At 41.2% G+C, this 23351-nt stretch overlaps 1 protein-coding gene across 1 annotated transcript in view; it reads right to left on the bottom strand.

Moving 5' to 3' along the window:
* CCSER1 (coiled-coil serine rich protein 1) overlaps positions 1–23351 on the bottom strand; it is a 1224715-nt gene that overhangs the window by 806926 nt on the left and 394438 nt on the right. The window contains exon 4 of the mRNA XM_089663808.1: positions 15170–15260. Within this exon, the coding sequence (XP_089519934.1) occupies positions 15170–15260 (91 nt within the window). The remainder of the gene's footprint in view (positions 1–15169; positions 15261–23351) is intronic.

Below are 23351 nucleotides of genomic sequence, written 5' to 3'. Positions count from 1 at the left end.
AAAATTATAAATAAACAAAAATAATGACAGAATTGTGTAATGTAATTTTTTGATGTTTTAGTGGATTAATACAGAACAGTATTATAGTAAGCATCCAACTCTTAACCAGTCTTGCTTAATGTAAGCTCTGTATGCTCTAAAGTATACAAGCAGAAAAATACACAGGCAGCGCAGCATAGATCTTGGCTCAGCAGCTCTTCTCACCTTTAAAATTAATAAGAGTGAATTAATCCATATAATTAAAGGCCTCAGAAGGAGTTCCTAATTCAACAAATGAGTTCCATGCACTGTATGCTCATCAAATGCAAAATAATTTAGTAACTAGCTAATTAATTTGTAATTGACAACACTGTCCTATTGCAGATGACTTTTTTCATTTGGCTATCTCTCAGTAGCTGGTGGCCTTGGTGCTCTCTGGAATCATTACATTAGTCAAGCATAAAGCAGTTCTTCATGCATAACTTTTATTTGCAATCGGCATGACTTTCTTTTCTACATTTTAATGTTTGAAACAGCGATTGTATTTAACTATATAAATATATGGCAAATTAAAGCCTTGCTTTCCATTAGAAGAAAGTGCTTCTAAAATACTGAAAATATATCCGTTCCTAGCAAGTCATCCGTTATTAGAACTTGCACTAGTAGGGAATAACGGGGAAAGCAAATAATAGAGGGTCATGGGGGCTTGGCTCACTCCTAGACAAAGTCTAATGGAGTTATAGTTGCACTTCCTCAGGAAACAAAACGCAATAAGGGCGGATAAATGTGATGCCAGGTACTACCAAGCTACTCAAAAGCAACTGTGTAGGCTGGGGTCTTTTAATAATGACTGGATTATTTTTTACTAGCACAAATAGCACTTTTTTAACTTTCAAAAGTATTTATTAGATTTTACATAATATCAGGGATGGATAAAAGCTAACATACACTCAACCATATAATATGGTTATTACAATGCCAGGTAAAAGAGTAACAGAAAGAAAAACATGTATTAACACCCAACCTCAAGATGTATGTCATGTCAGGCACTACCAAGCTACTCGAAAGCAGCTGTATAGGCTGGGGTCTTTTAATGATGATGACTGGATTATTTTTTTCTAGCACGAATAGCACTTTTTTTTTCCTTTCAAAAGTATTTATTAGATTTTACATAATATCAGGGATGGATAAAAGCTAACATACACTCAACCATATAATATGGTTATTACAATGCTAGGTAAAAGAGTAACAGAAAGAAAAACATGTAATAACACCCAACCTCAAGATGCATTATATGAAGAACAAGAAATGTCTCAATAGACAGCCGATAGGTGGGGACATACAGAGGGTTACCAGGGGAAAAGCCTAAAATCAAGGCTTAAGAAAGAGTCCCCCATGACAAATTGTCATGGTTCTCTCATGTGAAAGTACCCTGTTTGTATAAAAGGCTGACAAATATGATACATGTATAAAAGGATGGTGAGATGGTACAGCTTGACGCTCCATGTGTACCCAATCAGTTCATTCATGTCGGGAGTACACCACCGATAGTTGCATTAATTGTGCCGCCTTATAATAGGCCCAAAGATCAGGAACCCCAAGCCCTCCTTTATTTCTAGGGGTATACAGGGCAGGACAAGCCAGCCTAGGTCCCTAGATGCCCCAAATAAATTTAAGAAGTTTAGATTGCAGCGGTGCAATTTCAACTTTACAAAGGGGTAGAGGTAGAAAATGAAGAGAATATTTTGGGCAGTAGTGTAATTTTGACCGCATATATTTTTCCAAACCACGAGAGGTTATGCATGGCCCACCCCTACAAAAGGTCTTTGTTCCCACACTTTGAGGAAATTGGGATGGGAGTCTTTCAGGACACTAGACATTTGTTCATTAATCATAATAAAGTTATAGTTGTGCTCACAAGTTTACATACCCTGGCAGAATTTATGATTTCTTGGCCATTTTTCAGAGAATATGAATGATAACACAAAAGCTTTTTTTTCACTCATGGTTAGTGTTTGGCTGAAGCCATTTATTATCAATCAACTGTGTTTACTCCTTTTAAATCATAATGACAACAGAAACTACCCGAATGACCCTGATTAAACGTTTACATACCCTGGTGATTTTGGCCTGATAACATGCACACAAGTTGACACAAATGGGTTTGAATGGCTATTAAAGGTAACCATCCTCACCTCTGATCCGTTTGCTTGTAATTAGTGTGTGTGTATAAAAGGTCAATGAGTTTCTGGACTCCTGACAGAAACTTGCATCTTTCATCTAGTGCTGCACAGACGTTTCTGGATTCTGAGTCATGGGGAAAGCAAAAGAATTGTCAAAGGATCTGCTGGAAAAGGTAGTTGAACTGTATAAAACAGGAAAGGGATATAAAAAGATATCCAAGGAACTGAGAATGCCAATCAGCAGTGTTCAAACTCTAATTAAGAAGTGAAAAATGAGGGGTTCTGTTGAAACAAAATCATGATCAGGTAGACCAACTAAAATTTCAGTCACAACTGCCAGGAAAATTGTTCGGGACGCAAATAAAAACCCACAAATAACTTCAGGTGAAATACAGGACTCTCTGAAAACATGTGGTGTGGCTGTTTCAAGATGCACAATAAGGAGGCACTTGAAGAAAGATAGGCTGCGTGGTTGAGTCGCCAGAAGAAAGCCATTACTACGCAAATGCCACAAAGTATCCCACTTACAATACGCCAAACAGCACAGAGACAAGCCTCAAAACTTCTGGCACAAAGTCATTTGGAGTGATGAGACCAAAATTTAACTTTTTGGCCACAACCATAAACAATACATTTGGAGAGGAGTCAACAAGGCCTATGATGAAAGGTACACCATTCCTACTGTGAAACACGGAGGTGGATTGCTGATGTTTTGGGGATGTGTGAGCTACAAAGGTACAGGAAATTTGGTCAAAATTGATGGCAAGATGAATGCAGTATGTTATAAAAAAAATATTGGAGGAAAATTTGCATTCATCAGCCTGGAAGCTGCGCATGGGACGTACTTGGACATTCCAACATGACAATGATCCAAAACACAAGCCCAAGAAGACTTGTCATTGGCTACAGCAGAATAAAATGAAGGCTCTGGAGTGGCCATCTCAGTCTCCTGACCTCAATATCATTGAGCCACTTTGGGGAGATCTCAAACGTGCAGTTCATGCAAGACAGCCCAAGAATTTACAGGAACTGGAGGCTTTTTGCCAAGAAGAATAGGCAGCTTTACCATCTGAGAAGATAAAGAGCCTCATCCACAAATACCACAAAAGACTTCAAGCTGTCATTGATGTTAAAGAGGGCAATACACGGTATTAAGAACTGGGGTATGTAAACTTTTGATCAGGGTCATTTGGGTAGTTTCTGTTATTATGATTTAAAAAGAGTAAACCCAGTTGATTGATAATAAATGGCTTCAGCCAAACACTAACCACATTATACTTTTTTTATGTTTTGTATGCATATTGTAAGCTGTGTGGGGTTTTGAGTGAGCATATAGCATAGTTTTTTTTCATATGGATTTTTGGTCTATTATCCACAGGGATAATTTTTTCATAGCTGCTTGAGCGGCTTTACATGAAGGTAATAAGGTCAGTGCTGGGTGATTGTGTATATTCATGTAAATTATGAATAGTATTACACATCGATTGTAATAGGAATGATAGCATGCCTAATGCTGTATCAGCATCTTATTACACTTCACTCTACATTTTAAGCAGGGCTCCCTTTTTTAGAAACTAGATGTCTTTAATATTACAAGCTTAACGTATATGTGAACCCTCACCTTGTAAAACAACCCATTCAGTTTAAAATAGAAATGAAAGGCAAGACATTTGTGTATAGATATAAAAACATTATAGATACCTATTCTCCTTTTTTATAAGTGATCAGTGAATGGCTGTGTGGGAATGGGGGTTGGCAGAAGGCATATTATTATATACTTGCATATTATTGAGTTCTCAGCACAGCTAGGAAAGCAGAGAGACTGCCAGGGACACCAGGTATTTCAAACAAAGAAGCAATGCAAAGAGTACAGGATACTTTATCATACAAGTACATGGTGCAGTAGCCACATACCAGGGATATGATATGTTTGGTTTACATATTCTTTAATGAAGACCACAATCATTCAATCTAAATCCTTTAAACCAGGCTGCCAGGAACCTGCCCCAGACCTGTGACTGGGCAGTGAAGAAGAAGCAGCAAAGTGATGAGCTCATCCCTTTGTCACTCTGCCTTCTCCTCCCATCAGCATGCTTATTAACACATAAAACAAATGGCTCCTTATAATGCTTCTCCCTGCCCTACTCTGAGCTCTGCAAAAGGCTACCACCAAGTCAAATTTGAGTACTTACATAGCTTACATTTAAAATGCATTTATCATTCTATTAATGAATACAGAAATGCATTGTTTTTTTGTATTTATAGCTGCCTAGAGTTCTGCTTTTTTAACACAAAAGAAAACAAGAGTTTGAGTTTGATTATATGTCAGCTGTTATAGATTGTGTGGTCACAGAGATTGTTGGTTATAAGAATAGACACCATAAAAGTAGCCAGGAGAGTATTAATGGAATCCATGCCCTAACTTGATCCTGAAATGGTCTCGCTAAAAGCTAGCTGTATCATTACTGGTATACTACTTGAGGGTATGGATGTTTTTAAGTGCTTCATTGCATTGTATATCACGTGGTTTCCAGTAAGAATGTTTGCCATAGAATCATACAAGTCACTGCTATATATACTGTACAAGTGTGTGTGTGTGTGTGTGTGTGTGTGTATGTAGCCCAGAGCAGAAATCAAATAGCACTTAATGGATTCACTTAGCAAAACATTCAATTTTAAGCTTTCTAAAAAAAAGAGGAAAATTTGGAATTTTATCTGAAATGATCAATCTTTTCAGATGCAAAAACACTTTTTATTTTAAATCACTCTTTTAGCAAGAACGCATTAGCTGGGGACAAAGAAGCAGTTTAAATGTAAAATCCAAATAACATTCAGGCATTCTGCTGCAGCATTGTAAAATGTTTAATTGGACAAGAAACACATTTGGTAATGTAATAACAGAACATTATTCTGCTTTGCAGCTGCTGACTAATGAAGTGAAAAGTATCCTTTAGCTTTAATATTTCCACATATTGAACATGATTATTCAGACAGCAGGCATGTTGTAGCATTATCTTTTTTTTTTCTAAAAGTCCAACTCAGTGTGAAGGATACATTCATGATGTGCTCTTGTAAACTTCAGCTTTAACTAGCAAATTACTGTCTCCTCTTGTAACATTGTAGTAGAATGCACTAGCAAATGACTGTGTCTCCTCTTGTAACATTGTAGTAGAATGCACTTGGCCCATAAAGCTATGCTTTGCAAACGGATTGCTGGAAGGCTGACCAATGACAGATAGCCTTAGAGTAAAAAACTCAATGGTGTAAAGAAATGCAAACATGAGGAATTGTGCCATTGGTCTGCACATTGTAAAAGCACAGTCAGTCCAGTTATAGGTTATTTGGTAAAAAAATTAAATGTGTTTATGCATAGAACTAATATATATATATATATATATATATATATATACACACATATATATATATTTATTTATTTATTTCAGGTACTTATATAGCGCCGTCAATTTACGCAGCGCTTTACATACATATATTGTACATTCACATCAGTCCCTAACTCTCAAAGAGCGTACAATCTAAAGTTCCTAACTCACATTCATACATACATACATATACTAGGGCCAATTTAGACAGGAGCCAATCAACATACCAGCATGTCTTTGGAGTGTGGGAGGAAACTGGCGTACCTGGAGGAAACCCACACAGTCACAGGGAGAACATGCAAACTCCAGGCAGGGTATGGCCAGAGTTGGGATTCGAACCAGCGACCCTAGTACTGCCAGTATTTGGTCACCTACAAACAAGCAAAATTTCTGGCTCTCACAGACCTGTACCTTCTTCTTTAAGAGGCTCCTCTGTCCTGCACTCATTACTTGTATCAATGGAACCTGTTTGAACTTGTTATCAGTATAAAAGACACCTGTCCACAACCTCAAACAGTCACACTCCAAACTCCACTATAGTGAAGACCAAAGAGCTGTCGAAGGACACCAGAAACAAAATTGTAGACCTGCACCAGGCTGGGAAGACTGAATCTGCAATAGGCAAGCAGCTTGGTGTGAACAAATCAACTGTGGGAGCAATAATTAGAAAATGGAAGACATACAAGACCACTGATAATCTCCCTCGATCTGGGGCTCCACGCAAGATCTCACGCCGTGGGGTCAAAATGATCACAAGAACGGTGAGCAAAAATCCCAGGACCACACGGGGGGACCTAGTGAATGACCTGCAGAGAGCTGGGACCAACGTAACAAAGGCTACCATCAGTAACACACTACGCCGCCAGGGACTCAGATCCTGCAGTGCCAGACGTGTCCCCCTGCTTAAGCCAGTACATGTCCAGGCCCATCTGAAGTTTGCTAGAGAGCATTTGGATGATCCAGAAGAGGATTGGGAGAATGTCATATGGTCAGATGAAACCAAAATAGAACTGTTTGGTAGAAACACAACTCGTCGTGTTTGGAGGAGAGAGAATGCTGAGTTGCATCCAAAGAACACCATGCCTACTGTGAAGCATGGGGGTGGCAACATCATACTTTGGGGCTGTTTCTCCGCAAAGGGACCAGGACGACTGATCCATGTACAGGACAGAATGAATGGGGCCATGTATCGTGAGATTTTGAGTGCAAACCTCCCTCCATCAGCAAGGGCATTGAAGATGAAACGTGGCTGGGTCTTCCAACATGACAATGATCCCAAACATACCGCCCGGGCAACGAAGGAGTGGCTTCATAAGAAGCATTTCAAGGTCCTGGAGTGGCCTAGCCAGTCTCCAGATCTCAACCCCATAGAAAACCTTTGGAGGGAGTTGAAAGTCCGTGTTGCCCAGTGTCAGCCCCAAAACATCACTGCTCTAGAGGAGATCTGCATGGAGGAATGGGCCAACATACCAGCAACAGTGTGTGCCAACCTTGTGAAGACTTACAGGAAACGTTTGACCTCTGTCATTGCCAACAAAGGATATACAGTATATATACAGTTGCAAGAAAAAGTATGTGAACCCCCTTGGGATTACGTGGAGTTTTGCATGAATTGGGCATAAAATGTGCTCTGAACGTCATCTAAGTCACAACAATAGAAGAACACAGTCTGCTGAACATAATACTACACAAACCTTAGATGTTGCCATGGTTTAATTGCACGTAACATGTAAACATTCACAGTGCAGGGAGGAAAAAGTATGTGAGGCCCTAGCTTAATGACTTCTCCCAGAGCTAATTGGAGCCAGGAGTGAGCCAACCTTGACTCCAATCAGTGTGATGATATTGGATGTGTTGCTGACGGCTGTTCTGCCCTTAAAAATCACACACCTCTTTTGGGTTTACTGGTTTCAAGAAGCACTGTCTGATGTGAACCATGCCTCGCAGAAAAGAGCTCTCAGAAGACCTACGATCAAGAATTGTTGACTTGCATAAAGCTGGAAAGGGTTACAAAAGTATATCCAAAAGCCTTGATGTTCATGTGTCCACGGTAAGACAGACTGTCTACAAATGGAGAAAGTTTTGTACTGTTGCTACTCTCCCTAGGCATGGTCGTCCTGTAAAAATGACTGCAAGAGCAGAGCGCAGAATGCTGCATGAGGTAAAGAAGAATCCCAGAGTGTCAGCTAAAGACCTACAGAAATCTTTGGCACATGCTAACATTTTTGTTGACACGTCTACAATAAGGAAAACATTAAACAAGAATGGAGTACATGGGAGGACACCACGGAGGAAGCCATTGCTGTCCAAAAAGAATATTGCAGCACGTTTGAAGTGTGCAAAAGAGCACCTGGATGTTCCACAGCACTACTGGCAAAATCTACTGTGGACAGATGAAACCAAGATTGAGTTGTTTGGGAACAACACACAACACTATGTGTGGAGAAAAAAAGGCACAGCACACCAACATCAAAACCTCATCCCCACTGTAAAACATGGCGGAGGGAGCATGATGGTTTGGGGCTGCTTTGCTGCCTCAGGGCCTGGACGGATTGTTGTCATTGATGGGAAAATGAATTCCAGAGTTTATCAAGACATTTTGCAGGAAAATGTATGACCATCTGTCCGCCAACTGAAGCTCCGCAGAGGATGGGTGATGCAACAGGACAATGACCCAAAGCATACAAGTAATTCAACAAAACAATGGCTGCAACAGCACAGAATACGCCTTCTGGAGTGGCCCAGTCAGAGTCCTGACCTCAACCCGATTGAAATGCTGTGGCATGACCTTAAGAGAGCGATTCACACCAGACATCCCAAGAATATTGCTACACTGAAACAGTGTTGTGAAGAGGAGTGGTCCAAAATTACTCCAGATCGTTGTGCAGGTCTGATCTGTAACTACAGGAAACATTTGGTTGAGGTTATTGCTGCCAAAGGAGTGTCAACCAGTTATTAAGTCCAAAGGTTCACATACTTTTTCCTCCCTGCACTGTGAATGTTTACATGTTATGTGCAATTAAACCATGGCAACATCTAATGTTTGTGTAGTATTATGTTCAGCAGACTGTGTTCTTCTATTGTTGTGACTTAGATGACGTTCAGAGCACATTTTATGCCCAATTCATGCAAAACTCCACATAATCCCAAGGGGTTCACATACTTTTTCTTGCAACTGTATATATATATATATATTTATATTTTTTTGCATCAACCTCCTGTAATCTGATGTAGACCAGCAATCTGACCCTATCCTGCTTTACTGCTTTGCATGGTGCCTGTGCACAAACTTACAGGAGAGGACAGCAGAGGGGTGACCTCATCATCAGTGTGCTGCTCTGTTACTGTCCAATCACAGGCTGGGGTGGGATTGGCTTAAGCATGTAGCACAACCCTGACCCCTGCACTATGTACATTCACTTTTAAATGTACTTGATTTTTAAAGTGTTTCTAAACCCAGGGCCCTGCATTCACTATATCTGGTCTCCCACAGTACACACAACATGGAAATGCAATTATTTTAGTAAATATAAACTGCTAAATACCTTTTCTCGACTGCAGTATATAGCAGTCTTCTGACTTCTATCAGTGTCCAGCTGAGTACTGGTTAATCTTGTAGGAGGAGTTTTTATTCTGCTTTGACTGTCCTATGAGGCTGCATAAACCCTGGCCCTCTGTCTGGACAGTGCTGATTGGCCCTGTGCTGATCAAATGCATCCTCCCAAAGAAAAAAAAAAAGACTCTCTAACAATACACACTAAACTGAGCATGTTCAGAGTGACTTATAGTGCTCTGTACTATCAGCAGATGTATTGGAGACAGTAGAAGAATGGGAAGATCAAAGAAGATTGGATCAAACAGCCTTTTTACACAATGCAGATGATTAACCCCTTAGGTTCCACAGTGCGTATAACAAGTCCGTATATACAGACTGATTCTACTGTTGTGGGTTTAGTAACACTTTAATACAAACAATTAAAGTTGATTAGGATGACTCAAATTTATAAAAATCTGGATTATACAAGGATGCTAAAAGTTACCACAAATGGACAACCAAGTCCGTTGTCAACTGTGATGTTAATGCCCACAGAACGTTTGTATGACAGGATATAGAGAATATCATAAAGTCATTCTGCAGCAAAAACTACCTTGTAAAGCTCCATGCACACTGACCGCTGGGAAAAATGCTGGAAAAAAACAGCTGGTAATAATGTTTTTTAGTAGCCTTTTAGAAGCATTTTAGTAGCATTCAGAAGCATTTAAGAGCGTTAGCGTTTTATTAGTGTTTCTACAGTACATGTAGTAGAGGGGGGAAAAAAAGCTGTTTGGAGAGTTTTAGTAGGGTTTAGAAACATTTAGCAGCATTTAGCATTTTTTTTTCTGCTAGAAAAACTCTACAAAAAACTCTACAAAAACAATTTATTTTCTGCTCCAAGATACTGAAGCTCAAAAAATGCTAATAGCCTAAAGTAGTGTGCATGGACACATAGGAGAACACTATTTAGTTTCTAGGAGCAGAAAGAAATTCTGATAATAGTTTCTAGGAGCTTAAAAAATGCTAGTGTGCATGGAGCCTAGGTGTCTTACTCTGTTTGGCTTCATAATTGAGCCCCAGCATCATCACAAAATCCAAGTCGCATACTGAAGATAACAATCTCTGCTCTCTAAGTGGAAGCAGCAATCAATCTCTACAAATTCCCATCTTAGTTATAACTACAGCTTTACAATCATCATGGAGTGTAGTTCTCTGATTTCAGTGCTGTAGTTGTGACTACGTAAGAGGCATGTTGGACCACTACTTAGAGATAGCTGCTCTCACACAGACATCAGTGATCTTTATCTGCAGTTGAATTTGGAGGGACTGGATTTGATGCTGGCACTGAGGATCAATTATAACATGCAATGTAAGACATTTACAATTGTTTCTGTAATCTAAAGCCTTTCTCATAAACTTCAATTGGTCTTATAGGTTAGCACACCTCAACTAACTAATCTCAATTAACCACAGCTAAGTGCAGCTGGATGATATGCATTGTTTTATATAATCATGATTGAAGGAGTTTAACATCCCAGTCACATCAGATGTGACTTGGCATGTGATTTGCATGCCATGCGACTTGCAAATTGTATGCCAAGTCGCACCTTATTGTCTGCTATTAGAGCGGTCATATCAGTGTGGTTCCGATTTGGTTGGAGCAGCACCAATTTCTAAAGTAGTGCATGCACTACTTTTGGTGCGATTTGCATAGACATCTGTGTAAGATGTCTTGCAAATCACACCTGAAATCGGCAAGTCAACTGACTTTGAAATCGTGCGACTTTACTGTGTGGGGAAGCACAGTGGCTAAATGGTTAGCATTTCCGCCTGGCAGTACGAGGGTCGCTGGTTCGAATCCCAACTACAGCACCACCTGCCTGCAGTTTGCATGTTCTCCCTGTGCCTACGTGGGCTTCCTCCGGGTACTCCGGTTTCCTCCCACACGCCAAAGACATGCTGGTAGGTTAATTGGATACTGTCTAAAATGGCCCTAGTATGTTTATGTATGAATGTGAGTTAGGGACTTTAGATTTTACACCCCTTGAGGGTTAGGGACTGATATGAATGTACAATATATATGTACAGCGCTGCATAAATTGACGGTGCTATATAAGTACCCAAAATAAATACATTTCAAAATTGGGCTTGATGTGACCAGGGGCTAAAAAAGTTTTACCTAGGGCAAGAATTAGGCATAATGTTTTCTCCATTTTAGATTCATTTAGACTGGGTTGGTGGGCAGTCAAGGGACGGTGAGCATGTGTTGTTAATAGGGCTGCCATTAGCATGTACCTGTTGTTTGACCATGCATGAACAAAGCAAAGGTTTGGCACTGAACTTAGACATACCTAAATGAACTTTATTTCCCTTTAAAAATAAATAGGGCACTTGCTTGGGACTGACCTTGCTATAGAATTATCATCCAAAAAGACTGCTGACAAAACTTTGCAACAATTAGCATGGAGTCATTCTGGGAATCTACTGGTATCTACAGCTAAACCAATAACCCTTGGTTTAGCTGGCCTTTATTCTACATTACTGGTACTATGTTTTCTTTGAAAAAAGTACCAAGGGTACTAACCCCCATTTAAATGGACCATAGTCCACTGGCACTCCCAGAACTGTGACTGAGCTCTAATTGACAGCTCATGGTCAACTACTGACACAGAGGAGCTGGTAGGCTGGGCTCCTGGTCTTGCCACACTGTGAGTGGCTGCACTGTGCTGACATTGAGCCCCATATACCAGCTCCTGTTTGTCAGTAATTGACCATGAGCTGTCAGTGAGAGCTCAGTCACAGTTCTGAGAGTGCAGATGGAATGTGCCCTAGAACAAGACAGGGATGCATTTATGCTGTGGCTGAATACTAAGGCCCACTTGCCTTGTCGCCACATATATGCATAAAGGGGTTAAACAATGTAAAAATACAGTACAGGTGAAGAAACCTGAAAACCTTACAGAATGGTGTTTCAAAATAAAATAGGTGTGGCTACCCTCCTCTCTCCCCTCTCTCTCCCTCTCTCTCTCTCTCTCTCTCTCTCGAGAGAGAGAGAGAGAGAGAGAGAGAGCTACTAACTCACCATTGTACAATTATATGAAATAAAACCAGTCCTTAAAATAAGAAAACACAATTTTTCAGCTCACCAGTAAGCAATATTCTGGTAAAAATGCAGACAGAAGCAAATGAATGTTGCTTTTAAAAACAGCCTAAATGTTTTATAGTTTCTAATGGCAGAGTTATTTAGATTTCTAAATCAATTCTATAGACCTTTTCGTCTAAGTTTCTGAAGCTGGCAGAACTGCTAATATGCAAATAAACCAATCTCCTAAACCAGACACCCGGAATAATTTATTGGCTGTGCCACTCACCTTTAAGATAATTGGGAATTAGTTGAATTCCTGCTATGTCTGTGCTTTTGGTCTGATACATGAAGCACTGGAAGAAGCTGGTTTATAGAAGCAAAGCCTTTTCTTTCATAATTGAAATCTGCTTAACTATGACATGCTGTGACCAAGGATAGGCCATTTAATTCTCTGATATGCAGAGTAAAGTTTGGGACCCCATAAGTAAATTATTTTTACTGTCTACTGCTTTTATTGTAGTTTTATGTGGGTTTGGTCAGTTTAGGTTTACATAGTGGCTCATGAAACAAAACATTGTTAACAAGAACATTTTTGCCCATATAAAGCAAAGCACATTGGTTCAAGTGGTTCTAAAGGCTGAAGGTTTTTTCACCTTATGCATGAAGGTAAAACACTTTCAGTGCTCAGCTCCTCCCAAGCCCCCCTAAATCCTTACCTGAGCCAGATCCCAATCCAGCGATGTGCGTGAGAGCAGCGGCTTTCAGGGGTCTCTCTCTTCTCATTTGCTGAAACACAGCAGCAGGAGCCAATGGCAGCCAGTGAGGAGGGAGCAGGAGACGGGGTTGAGCCATGAAACTCAGAGACAAACATGCATTTGCAACCCCCTCCCCGAGCAAGTAGCTTGCTCTGGGGGCACTTAGAAGTGGGTAGGGGCCAGGAGTGCCAGTAGGAGACCCGAGAAGAGGAAGATCCTGGCTGCCTGTACAAAACCATTGGTAAGTATGTTTTAAAAAAAAAAAAATCTGAACCTTTATTATTACTTTAACCACTTGCCCAACGTCCTATAGCAGAAGTACTGCTACAGGGTGGCAGGGCTGCATAAAATCATGAATATATCTTTGGTTTACATTTCCAGAAATAGAGAGCACGCATGCGCCACCCTACCCGCGCCACCATTGATGCCTAGGGATGTAGATCACCGGGTCCTGACTGGAGATTCCATACCAGCACCCAGTGATTGACGGAGAAAGCTCACAGGGGAGAGGCCTGTATGTAAACAATACAGGTCACTCTCTTGCCAGCAAGGACATGCTGCTTTGTATTTCTGTGTACAGCATAGGCATACAAAGCAGCATGCCTTCCTAGTAAAACACACACAGCACATATTGTAAAACAGCACACAGTTAACCCTTTGATCGCCCCAGATGTTAACCCCTTCCTGCCCAGTGTCATTAGTACAGTGTCAGTGCTTTTTTGTTAGCACTGATCACTGTATTAGAGTCATTGGCATGTCAGTGGCAATTAGTCAGTTCCCACCCAGTGTCAGAATGCCCACCGCTGTCCCACTATAAGTCGCTGATCGCCACCATTACTAGTATAAAGAAAAAATAAAAATTCCAATATATACCACCATTTGTAGACGCTATAACTTTCAAGTAAACCAAATAATTTACATGTATTGCGATTCTTTTTAGCATGTAGCAGAATACATGTTGGCCTAATTTTATGAAGACATTTGTTTTGTTTTTTCTTTTTACTCTTATAGCAAAAACATTGTTTTTTTTTCACAATTTGACTTTTTTTTGTTTAAAACTGCATAGGTGATCAAATACCACTGAAAGAAAGCTCTATTTGTGGGGGAAAAATTACATAAATTTCATTTATGTACAATGTTGCATGACCGCTCAATTGTAAAAGTAATGCAGTACCGTATCACAAAAAATGGCCTGGTCAGGAAGGGGGGTAAATTCTCTGGAGGGCAATGCTGGACTTTGCAGCAGCTTATACTAACATTTCTCTCCCTCCCATCAAACAGTGGCAAAAAATAACTGGTACTTCCAGGTATGTGGGTGCATGTGATTCATTGTCCCTTCCTCCCATGGGCCAGAACTAGTGCTTGGTGATTGGCTGCTCAGGCATACAGTGCTGTCACTTGGAGGCTCTGAGTTATGTAACTCAGAGTAATGATTTCCAGCCTACATGGGGCTTTCTCTTTTCTCTCCTGGTGCCCAAACTGGGCTGTAGACAACTAAAGGGATGTGAAGGAAAGTATGTGCAGCTTGGAAGGATGACACAAAAGAGAACTTGATGCTTGGGCCTGCACCTTAACCCTTTGAGGGTCGTAAGATTTTGGAATGCCAAAATAATAATTTTTTTTGTTTTTAAAGTTTGTACACTTCAGTTGCTGTAACTAAGCCATTTCATGAAATAATTGGCAAAAAGCTAGATCCATTTGTTGTTTGTTGATAAGAACTAATATTTTGACTCAAACCAAAAAAAAAAAAATAGAGTTTTAAGTTCTTAATCAGATGATACACGCAATTAAAAACATGGGACAAATACGTCCCTTGGTCCTCAAAGGGTTAAGCATGCAAAATAACTTCTTTAAAACAGTTCAGTAGGATGTACAAATCGTTGGGAGAAACTACAGCATGCAAAAATGTATTCAACCCACCTTGAAGGATTGAATACTTGCAGTAGCTTTTTTGTTTGAAGACATAGGCTTCTGGAATGGTAAGCCCTATTTATTATAGCTGTGGTGACAGGGTCACTTTAAAATCAGACCAGACACAGCTAAATAAGTCTAAAAATATGAAAATTGCAAATGGCCTTCATTATTTTAGATAATAGATAAATGCCGGCTAAATAAACAGTAACCATTAATCCTAGCAGGCTGTTACAATAAAATCTATACATAAGAAAACCATATAATAGTCACTAATAGAATTACAGAGTGTGTTTCATAGCACTGTGTGACTAACAAACACATTACTCTTTCTAGCTTACCTTTTCTAAGCTGCTGTTCTTCTGTAAACTCCAGGTCAAGCATAAGATCATCTTCATCCAATTCACAGGACCCCAAATTGTTTAACACATCCTAGAGAGAGAGACAAGAAGATGCTAAAACATCCAAAGAAGCCCAGGTTGTCCTCACACATTTTAGGAATAGTCAGATTTTACATTATCACTGCCACAAGGGTCCCATGAAAGTGATAAAGGAAATTTCTTTCTGTGCACAAATGCAACACACTGGAGTATGTATGTATTGAACTGAAATAACAGAACCGCGCCGTATCTGTCTAAAAAACTTGCACTGTTATGTGATCATATTTCTACCAATCTAATCATATTATCCCCTGGACTGTATAGCTATGATTTAAATTCCCACATTAATATGTAAATTATGTACTATCATTTGCAAACAGATTATGCTAAACAGAATAGTTAAAGATAACAACTGGTATCCATGCTGATTTATATATAATTATGAAATATTTATATGCAATATTTTATCTTTATCCAAGCCCAGGACATCAAGGACATGCCCCTTGGGGGAGTCATTGAACCGGCTGGGCTCACTGAAGAATGTTGGAGAGAATGGCTGTTCTCTGCAGTAATCAGGACCCCTCCACAATGTGACCAAACCAAGTACACCTGCCAAAAAGTGCACAGAGGGCAAGATTTACTAAAACTGGACCCTTCAGAATCTGGTGTAGCTGTGCATGGTAGTCAATCAGCTTCTAACTTCAGCTTGTTAAGCTTTGACAAAAAGAAACCTGGAAGCTGATTGGTTATTAAGCAGATCTGCACCAGATTTAGACGTTCCAGTTTTAGTAAATTTCCTCCAGAGAATTATGGAAAAAGGCTTCGGGGGATCTGGAGTGAGACTGAAGGTGGGAGGTTGCGGCAGAGAAGGATGTGTGCTTTAAGACAGTACCCAGCCAAATCTGTTAAAGGGTTAGTTTACCTTTATATAACAAAAATGCCTATTATGCAGTCACACTACACCATACTGTATGCTGATCAGATCTTACAACCATGCTTCTCCTTTGGCAAAATAGCTGCTTTACATGGCTCGTTCCTCTTTTACTACTGTGATGGAGCAACCATTAGGACAAGCGCCCCCTAGCACTACAAGAGGAAGCACAGTCCTTTTCCCAAGGACCAGCAATGTGCAGTGTGCTCCCTCTCTCTTGCCTGCTGCAGCTGCTGAGCTCCGAGCTGACAAGGGAGAGAGCACACTGAGCATGCATGGAAAAAGGATGGTACACCTTTCTTTAGCGCTACAAAGTGCTTTTCTTAACAGCTGTTCTGTCATAATAGTAAGATGGAAGGGGGCCATGTATAGCAGTGGCAATTTTTATGGCAGGATTCAATTATTGTGAATATGGCAAAAAGGTATATTATTAGTAGAGAAGAGGCATGGTTATGAGATTTGATCAGCATAGGGTGTTGCTACAATGTAGTGTGACTGCATAGTAGTTTAGCACCACTATCCCAGCTAACCCCAGGGGGCAGAGAGCTGAAATTACATTCTGCAGAGCTCAGTGAGGTGAGCTCTGAGAAATGATTGGAGGGAGGAGACCCCACACACACTTCACACAGCACACAGAAACAGAGCTGAGACTGCTAATCACAAGCTGTGTGCTGAAGACCTCTCCTCTGTCACCTGTTTTTTTTTTGGTGTCAGGAAAATCCATCAGAAGTGATTTATGCTGATAACAGAGGAACAAGGCAGCAGACAGAAATGACACTTAGTACTCTGGACCAAGACAAGTGCACACTATAGTGGAATTTTGTTCATATTACATATCTGAGGTTTATAACCACTTTAAGTGTAATTTCCCTTAAAGGGAGAACATGGCCTGCTCTTTTCCTTAGTAAATCACAGCCAGTGTTTAAAAGTACTGTACATGACTGTATAAGTACCATTTCAAGATTCCCAACTATTAAAATGGACATCCCCTAGAACTGCTTAAACCATAACATTTTCTTCCAAGGTACTTTAATTGCAGATCTGCAGCAGTTATTCTCTCTCGGCAAATAAACAGAAACAATAATCATTCTCTTGTAAAAGCTTGAAGACTAAAAAGGAGCAATGCGATATTGTTACATGGAAGAATAATACCATGTTGCATCTATTTCTTTGTCCATGGTGAAATGAAACAAGACGCTACACTGAATAACTAAATAATTCATACAATTGCTAGAATTTTCACACAAGAGATACAATTATATATAAATACTGAAGAAAAACAAAGCTATAGACATTGAATCATAATGTGGAAAGTAAATTGATTTTAGCTTACAGACGTTTGGAAAGAGTAGATTTATGAAGATGTGGATTTGAAGTTTTACTGGGTTCCTGTACTTCTGAGATTTACTTTTCCATATTAAAGAAAATTACAAACCTGAAGACTTTTAAAATAGACAAACTCTAAAATCACAAAAATAGGTCAATTAACATCAGGCTACTGAAGTGGATTACAAGTGACCCTAATTCCCCTTTGAGTACGAATCACAGACAAGTATGAGAAGAAAATATAAAACTGTACTTGCTAACAAGGCAGCAAAACCTGAAGACATGTATCTTGTTCATTAAAAGAATTGGAAAGTTTGCATGTCTGCAGTATACAGATGCAATGCCTAGTAATGTTTAGGATGCATAGTACAAAGAATACTTCAAAATTGTTTTTATAAATCCATTATTAAAGTTGAACTCCAAGCCGAAAAAAAAAATGTTTTCCAGGTATATGTTCATTAAAAATCATTAAAGTGATTTAAAGCCCTCAGTTTTTTTAAGTAAATTATGCAGCTGAATGAATCATACTGAGTATTCAACTTATTTTACTAAAAAAGAATTGCAAAAAAGGGAGAATTTCCTTTTTTCTAAATTATTTGGGGATGTGGCAGCATTTTGGCTCATAGGCAATCCACCCATCTTGTTTGTTTATTCATCTTTTACCGTATTTTTCGCTCCATAATACGCACCTGACCATAGGATGCACCTAGATTTTAGAGGAGGAAAACGAGAAAAAAATATTTTGAACCAATGGACTGCAGACATAGTACAGGAAATGACCAGAGACTGCGGACATAGTACAGGAGATGACCAGAGACTGCGGACATAGTACAGGAGATGACCAGAGACTGCGGACATAGTACAGGAGATCACCAGAGACTGCGGACATAGTACAGGAGATGACCAGAGACTGCAGACATAGTACAGGAGATGACCAGAGACTGCGGACATACTACAGGAGATTACCAGAGACTGCGGACATACTACAGAAGATGACCAGAGACTGCGGACATAGTACAAGAGATGACCAAAGACTGCAGACATAGTACAGGAGATGACCAGAGACTGCAGACATAGTACAGGAGATGACCAGAGACTGCAGACATAGTACAGGAGATGACCAGAGACTGTGGACATTGTACAGGAAATGACCAGAGACTGCGGACACAGTACAGGAGATGACCAGAGACTGCGGACATACTACAGGAGATAACCAGAGACTGTGGACACAGTACAGGAGATGACCAGAGACTGCAGACATTGTACATGTACAGGAGATAACCAGAGACTGCAGACATAGTACATGAGATAATCAGAGACTGCGGACAAACTACAGGAGATGATCAGAGACTGCAGACCTTTGGGGAGCGGGGGGTCGGGGGGGCAGTTACCAAATTTGATGAGTACCCGATCCCGCGGAGTTGTCCGACCCCCCCCCCCCATAGTCTTGTGGGACACGTGACAGGTCCCAGAAGATTACGGGGCCATTCACAAAGCTCAGTGCTTCTCGCGCATGCGCAGTGGGCACCTGGCTGTGAAACCACAATCTGTCAAAGCTGGGTGCCCACACTGAAGATGCCGGCGCCAGGGAGAGAAGACAGCCAGTGAAAGCAGGATACCACTGGACAGAGGAACAGGTAGGACCTAGGAGCAGGTTCTTCTGCACAGTAGAGCTGAGCGGCCGGCCCAGTATTCTAATACGGCAGCGGCAATGGGGGGGAATACCATAAATAAATAAATAAATTGGTGTAGAGCTAATCCATATAACCCGTATGAATAAACATAAACATACATACAAAATATAATAAGATATTTATATATAACAAATATAGTGATGTATCCAAAGTGATCTTATCCTCATGCAATTCTCTGATCCATTGTGACACACCTACACGTGACACAGAAACGTGAAATAACAAATTGGTCCCAATTGGACCCAATATAGTGAAAAATATCAAAATGACACAAAAAAACCCCAAATCCCTAATTGGGATCAATGAATCAATATACATAGACCTAGTGCAACAAACAGTGAATCCCTGAATCAAAGGGGATAATCCACCTAAATAAAGTGATACGTGCTTAAATACCCCAAATAAACATATAAATATAAAAAACCACTTTATCAAAAACACATAAATTTCAACCCTCCAATCTGAATAAAAGCACTGTATATTGAAATATACTTCAAATATAAATAAATAATGACAATAAATAAATAAAAAAGTCCAAAATAGTGCAAATCACCAAAAGTGATCTAATAAATCAAAACCATGCAGGTGATGCGGTGAATGTGCGTTCAAGCCAATGGTATAAATCCTTAAATGGCTAGATTGCCCCCTCACCTCCTTACCGCGACCCACTGGGCCAGCGCGCTTTTAGGATCACACCAGGATCCTTTACGGGCAGTAACTCTTTAGTGGATGGTATCCATAGGAAATCCCCATCAATGGTGGCACTTAAACATCACAGGTCCCCTCTAGATATAGGTACCGCAATATAGCTCACTCTCTCATAACGATCATAATAATGACAGAAAAGAAAGATCCTCCATAGTGCAATACTGTTTATTACATCAATATAGCAAAGGAAACGCCAATTGCCCACTCACTTGTTGACAGATAGACATAAGCTTTCATACCACATGCTATGGATGTACTTCTGCATGGGTTTCAGGTGTGCCAAAATGGCATCTATGCTGGAACTACATCACCGCAAACCTACGCGTTGCGTCACGTTAGCCATGTGACTTCCTCAGGGTAACCCCCTCCCCGTAGTCTTGTGGGACACGTGACAGGTCCCAGAAGACTATGGGGCCATTCACAAAGCGCAGTGCTTCTCGCACATGCGCAGTGGGCACCTGGCTGTGAAACCACAAGCAGTCACAGCCGGGTGCCCACACTGAAGATGCAGGGAGAGAAGACAGCCAGTGAAAGCAGGACACCGCTGGACAGAGGAACAGGTAGGACCTAGTAGCAGGTTCTTCTGCACAGTAGAGCTGAGAGGCCGGCCCGGTATTTTAACACGGCGGCAGCAACTGGGGGAATACCATATTCACTCCATAAGACGCACAGACATTTTCCCCCATTATTTTGGGGGGAAAAAAGTGCGTCTTATGGAGCAAAAAATACGGTACTTCCTTTAGTTCTAATGTAATATTGTGCCATGAGCATTGCCGCATCTTTCCTGTTTCAGGGTAGCTCCTTTCTCTTGCAATGTCCTTTGGAGTCACCCTTACATGTAGCAACTAGAGTTGTGTCTCCCTACACTGTGTGCATGATTATTATTATTATGCAGATTTATATAGTGCCAACAGTTTGCGCAGCAGAGGGATAGTACAATTACAATACAGTTCAATACAGAAGGAATAGGAGGGCCCTGCTCATGGAGCTTACAATCTAAAGGTAAGGGGAGATGGTATAAAAGGTGATAGCTGCAAGGAAATGATCTGATGGAGGTGACTCAAGTACAGTTCTTAGGTGGAGGTGGGGTAGGCTTCCCAGAATAAGTGAGTTTTCAAAGATTTCCTAAAGATGGAGAGAGTGGGGGCTGACCAGCCATATTGGGTTAGGGAGTTCCAAAGGATGAGAGAGGTTCTGGAGAGTTCCTGGAGGCAAGAATGGGTGGAGGTGCTAGACAGCAAGATGTCTTGGGAGGAGCGGAGTGGACAATTTGGACAATATATGCATATAAGGTTGTTGATGTAGCTAGGGGCAGTGTTGTGGGTTGCTGTATACATTGTGGTTAGTATTCTGAATTTTATTTGTTGCGCTAGTGGAAGCCAGTGAAGAGATTGACAAAGAGGGGCAGCAGTCACTTATTGGTTGGTAAGGTGTATAAGTCTAGCAGCAGCATTCATAATAGATTGAAGGGGGGATAGTCTGTGTAAAGGTAGGCCAGTGAGGAGGGAGTTGCAGTAATAAAGGCGGGTTATAAGCAAGGCATGAATAAGTTGTTTTGTGGTGTCGTTAGTCGGGAAGGGGCAAATTCTGGAAATGTTTCAAAATTTAGTCAATGATTAGATGTGGTGCCTGAAGGAGAGGTCAGAGTCTAGGATTACACCTAGCACCCTGGCATGAGGGGTAGGAACAATGGTTGTGCTATTGATCTTAATGATAAAGTCATGAATTTGGGATCAGGGAGGAGGAAATATTAAAAGCTTGGTTTTAGAAAGATTGAGTTTGAGGAAGTGCTGTGACATCCATGCTGATATGTCGCTCAGTAAATTTGTGATATGTGGGGAGATCGAGGGGGTGAGCTGGGGAGTAGAGAGATATATCTGGGTGTCGTTAGCATAGAGGTGGTATTGGAAGCCATGACAGGTTATCAGTTGGCCCAGGGAGGAGGTGCAGAGAGAGAATAGGAGGAAACCAAGGATGGAGTCTTGGGGTACCCCAACAGAAAAAGGAAGAGGAGCGGAGAAGTTGGTGTTTTATGTAGTATGCTGAAAATATGCTGAGATAGGTAAGAGTAGAACCAGGAAAGAGTAGAGTCACGGAAGCCAAGGAATGTTGTGAATGGAAGCCAGGGGATTAAGAAGATTGTTGTTGGTGAGGTAGTAACTCATACAATTCTGCACAATATGCTTGAGAAGCTTTAAAGCAAATGGGAGCAGGGAGATGGGTCTTAAGTTATTAAAACAGGTGAGGTCCAGCTAGGGTTTTTTAAATATGGAGGTAACCAGTGCATATTTGAGAGGGGAGGGAAAGGTGCCAGTGCAGAGGGACAGGTGAAGATGTGGGTTAGACAGTTTAGGATAGAGCAAGAAGGAGGCCGCAATAATTGTGAGGGGACAGGTGGTGAGGTGGGCCTTGGAAAGGAGTTTGGCAACTTCCTTGCTGGTAACAGGGTCGAAGGAGGAGAGTATTGAGTGTGGTGCTGGACCTGGTATGTTGGTTGAAGGTGAAAGCTTGACACTGGAGATCTCATCACATATTATGTCGATCTTGTTCTTGAAATGACTGGCAACCTCCTGGGCAGTAAGTAAGTTGGCGGGTGGAAGCAGTGGGGGGTGAAGTAAGGAATTAATGGTAGAAAAGAGTTGACGAGGATTGGATGAAAGGGTTTTGATGAGAGTGGTGTAGTAAGTTTGTATAGCAGGCCAGAGTTGCATTTGAGAAGGGCAGATTTGTAGAGGCTGTGTCAGGGAATGAGAAGATCGCCGCGGCTATCGAATCTGCACATGCGTAGAATCCTGACAAAACATACAGGCAGGCGGGAACTAGGACCCAGGCGCGCCTGTCACCAATGACGCCGCCAGGCAAGCACTAGGACCCAGGAGCGCCTGTCAGGAGTCGGGCGGCCTATTTAAACCCGGCTCTTGCAATGCTCAATTGCCATATGGTCTTATCTGTGTTCCTGAGAGTAGATTGTTTGTTGCTGACTCTGATTTGCTGTCCGTCTCCTGTTCTGATACCTGGCTTTGTCTGACCATTCTCCTGCTTAACCCCGCACGTTCTGACCTCCTGAACCCGGCTTCTGATCTGTTTATCCCTCTGCCTGCTGATTCTGTACTACACCGCCACCACTGTTACCGACCCGGCCTGCCCGATGCTGCTCTAGTTACCTCCTCACATCAGACTCTTACCCGCTATACACCTTCTACGGTGCCTCTACCACAGCTGGGTGAACCCAGGGGCCGCGACCTGGTCTCGGCCTGCTCCAAGTCCATCCCCACCATCAGGGGCCCTGGTGAACAAGCAGGTCGGAGCTTAGATTCCACGCCTTGGGGGATTCCGGTCTGTGGAGTGCTAGAGGCTACCGCGGTTGGATTCCTGACAGGCTGAAGACTTGCAGGGATTTAGTTTTACATCATGCTTACTTAAGAGCACAGCTTTGTCTCTGAGATTTCTGGTGTCATCTGTTTGCCAGGGTTGTAGTAAGCAA

This window comes from Staurois parvus, unplaced genomic scaffold (assembly GCF_062004578.1).
Source record: "Staurois parvus isolate SC_StPar_1 unplaced genomic scaffold, SC_StPar_1.0 ptg000044l, whole genome shotgun sequence".
Classification (NCBI taxonomy): domain Eukaryota; kingdom Metazoa; phylum Chordata; class Amphibia; order Anura; family Ranidae; genus Staurois; species Staurois parvus.
The sequence above is the reverse complement of the archived record's forward strand: the minus strand, read 5'-3'. Positions and strand labels throughout refer to the sequence as shown.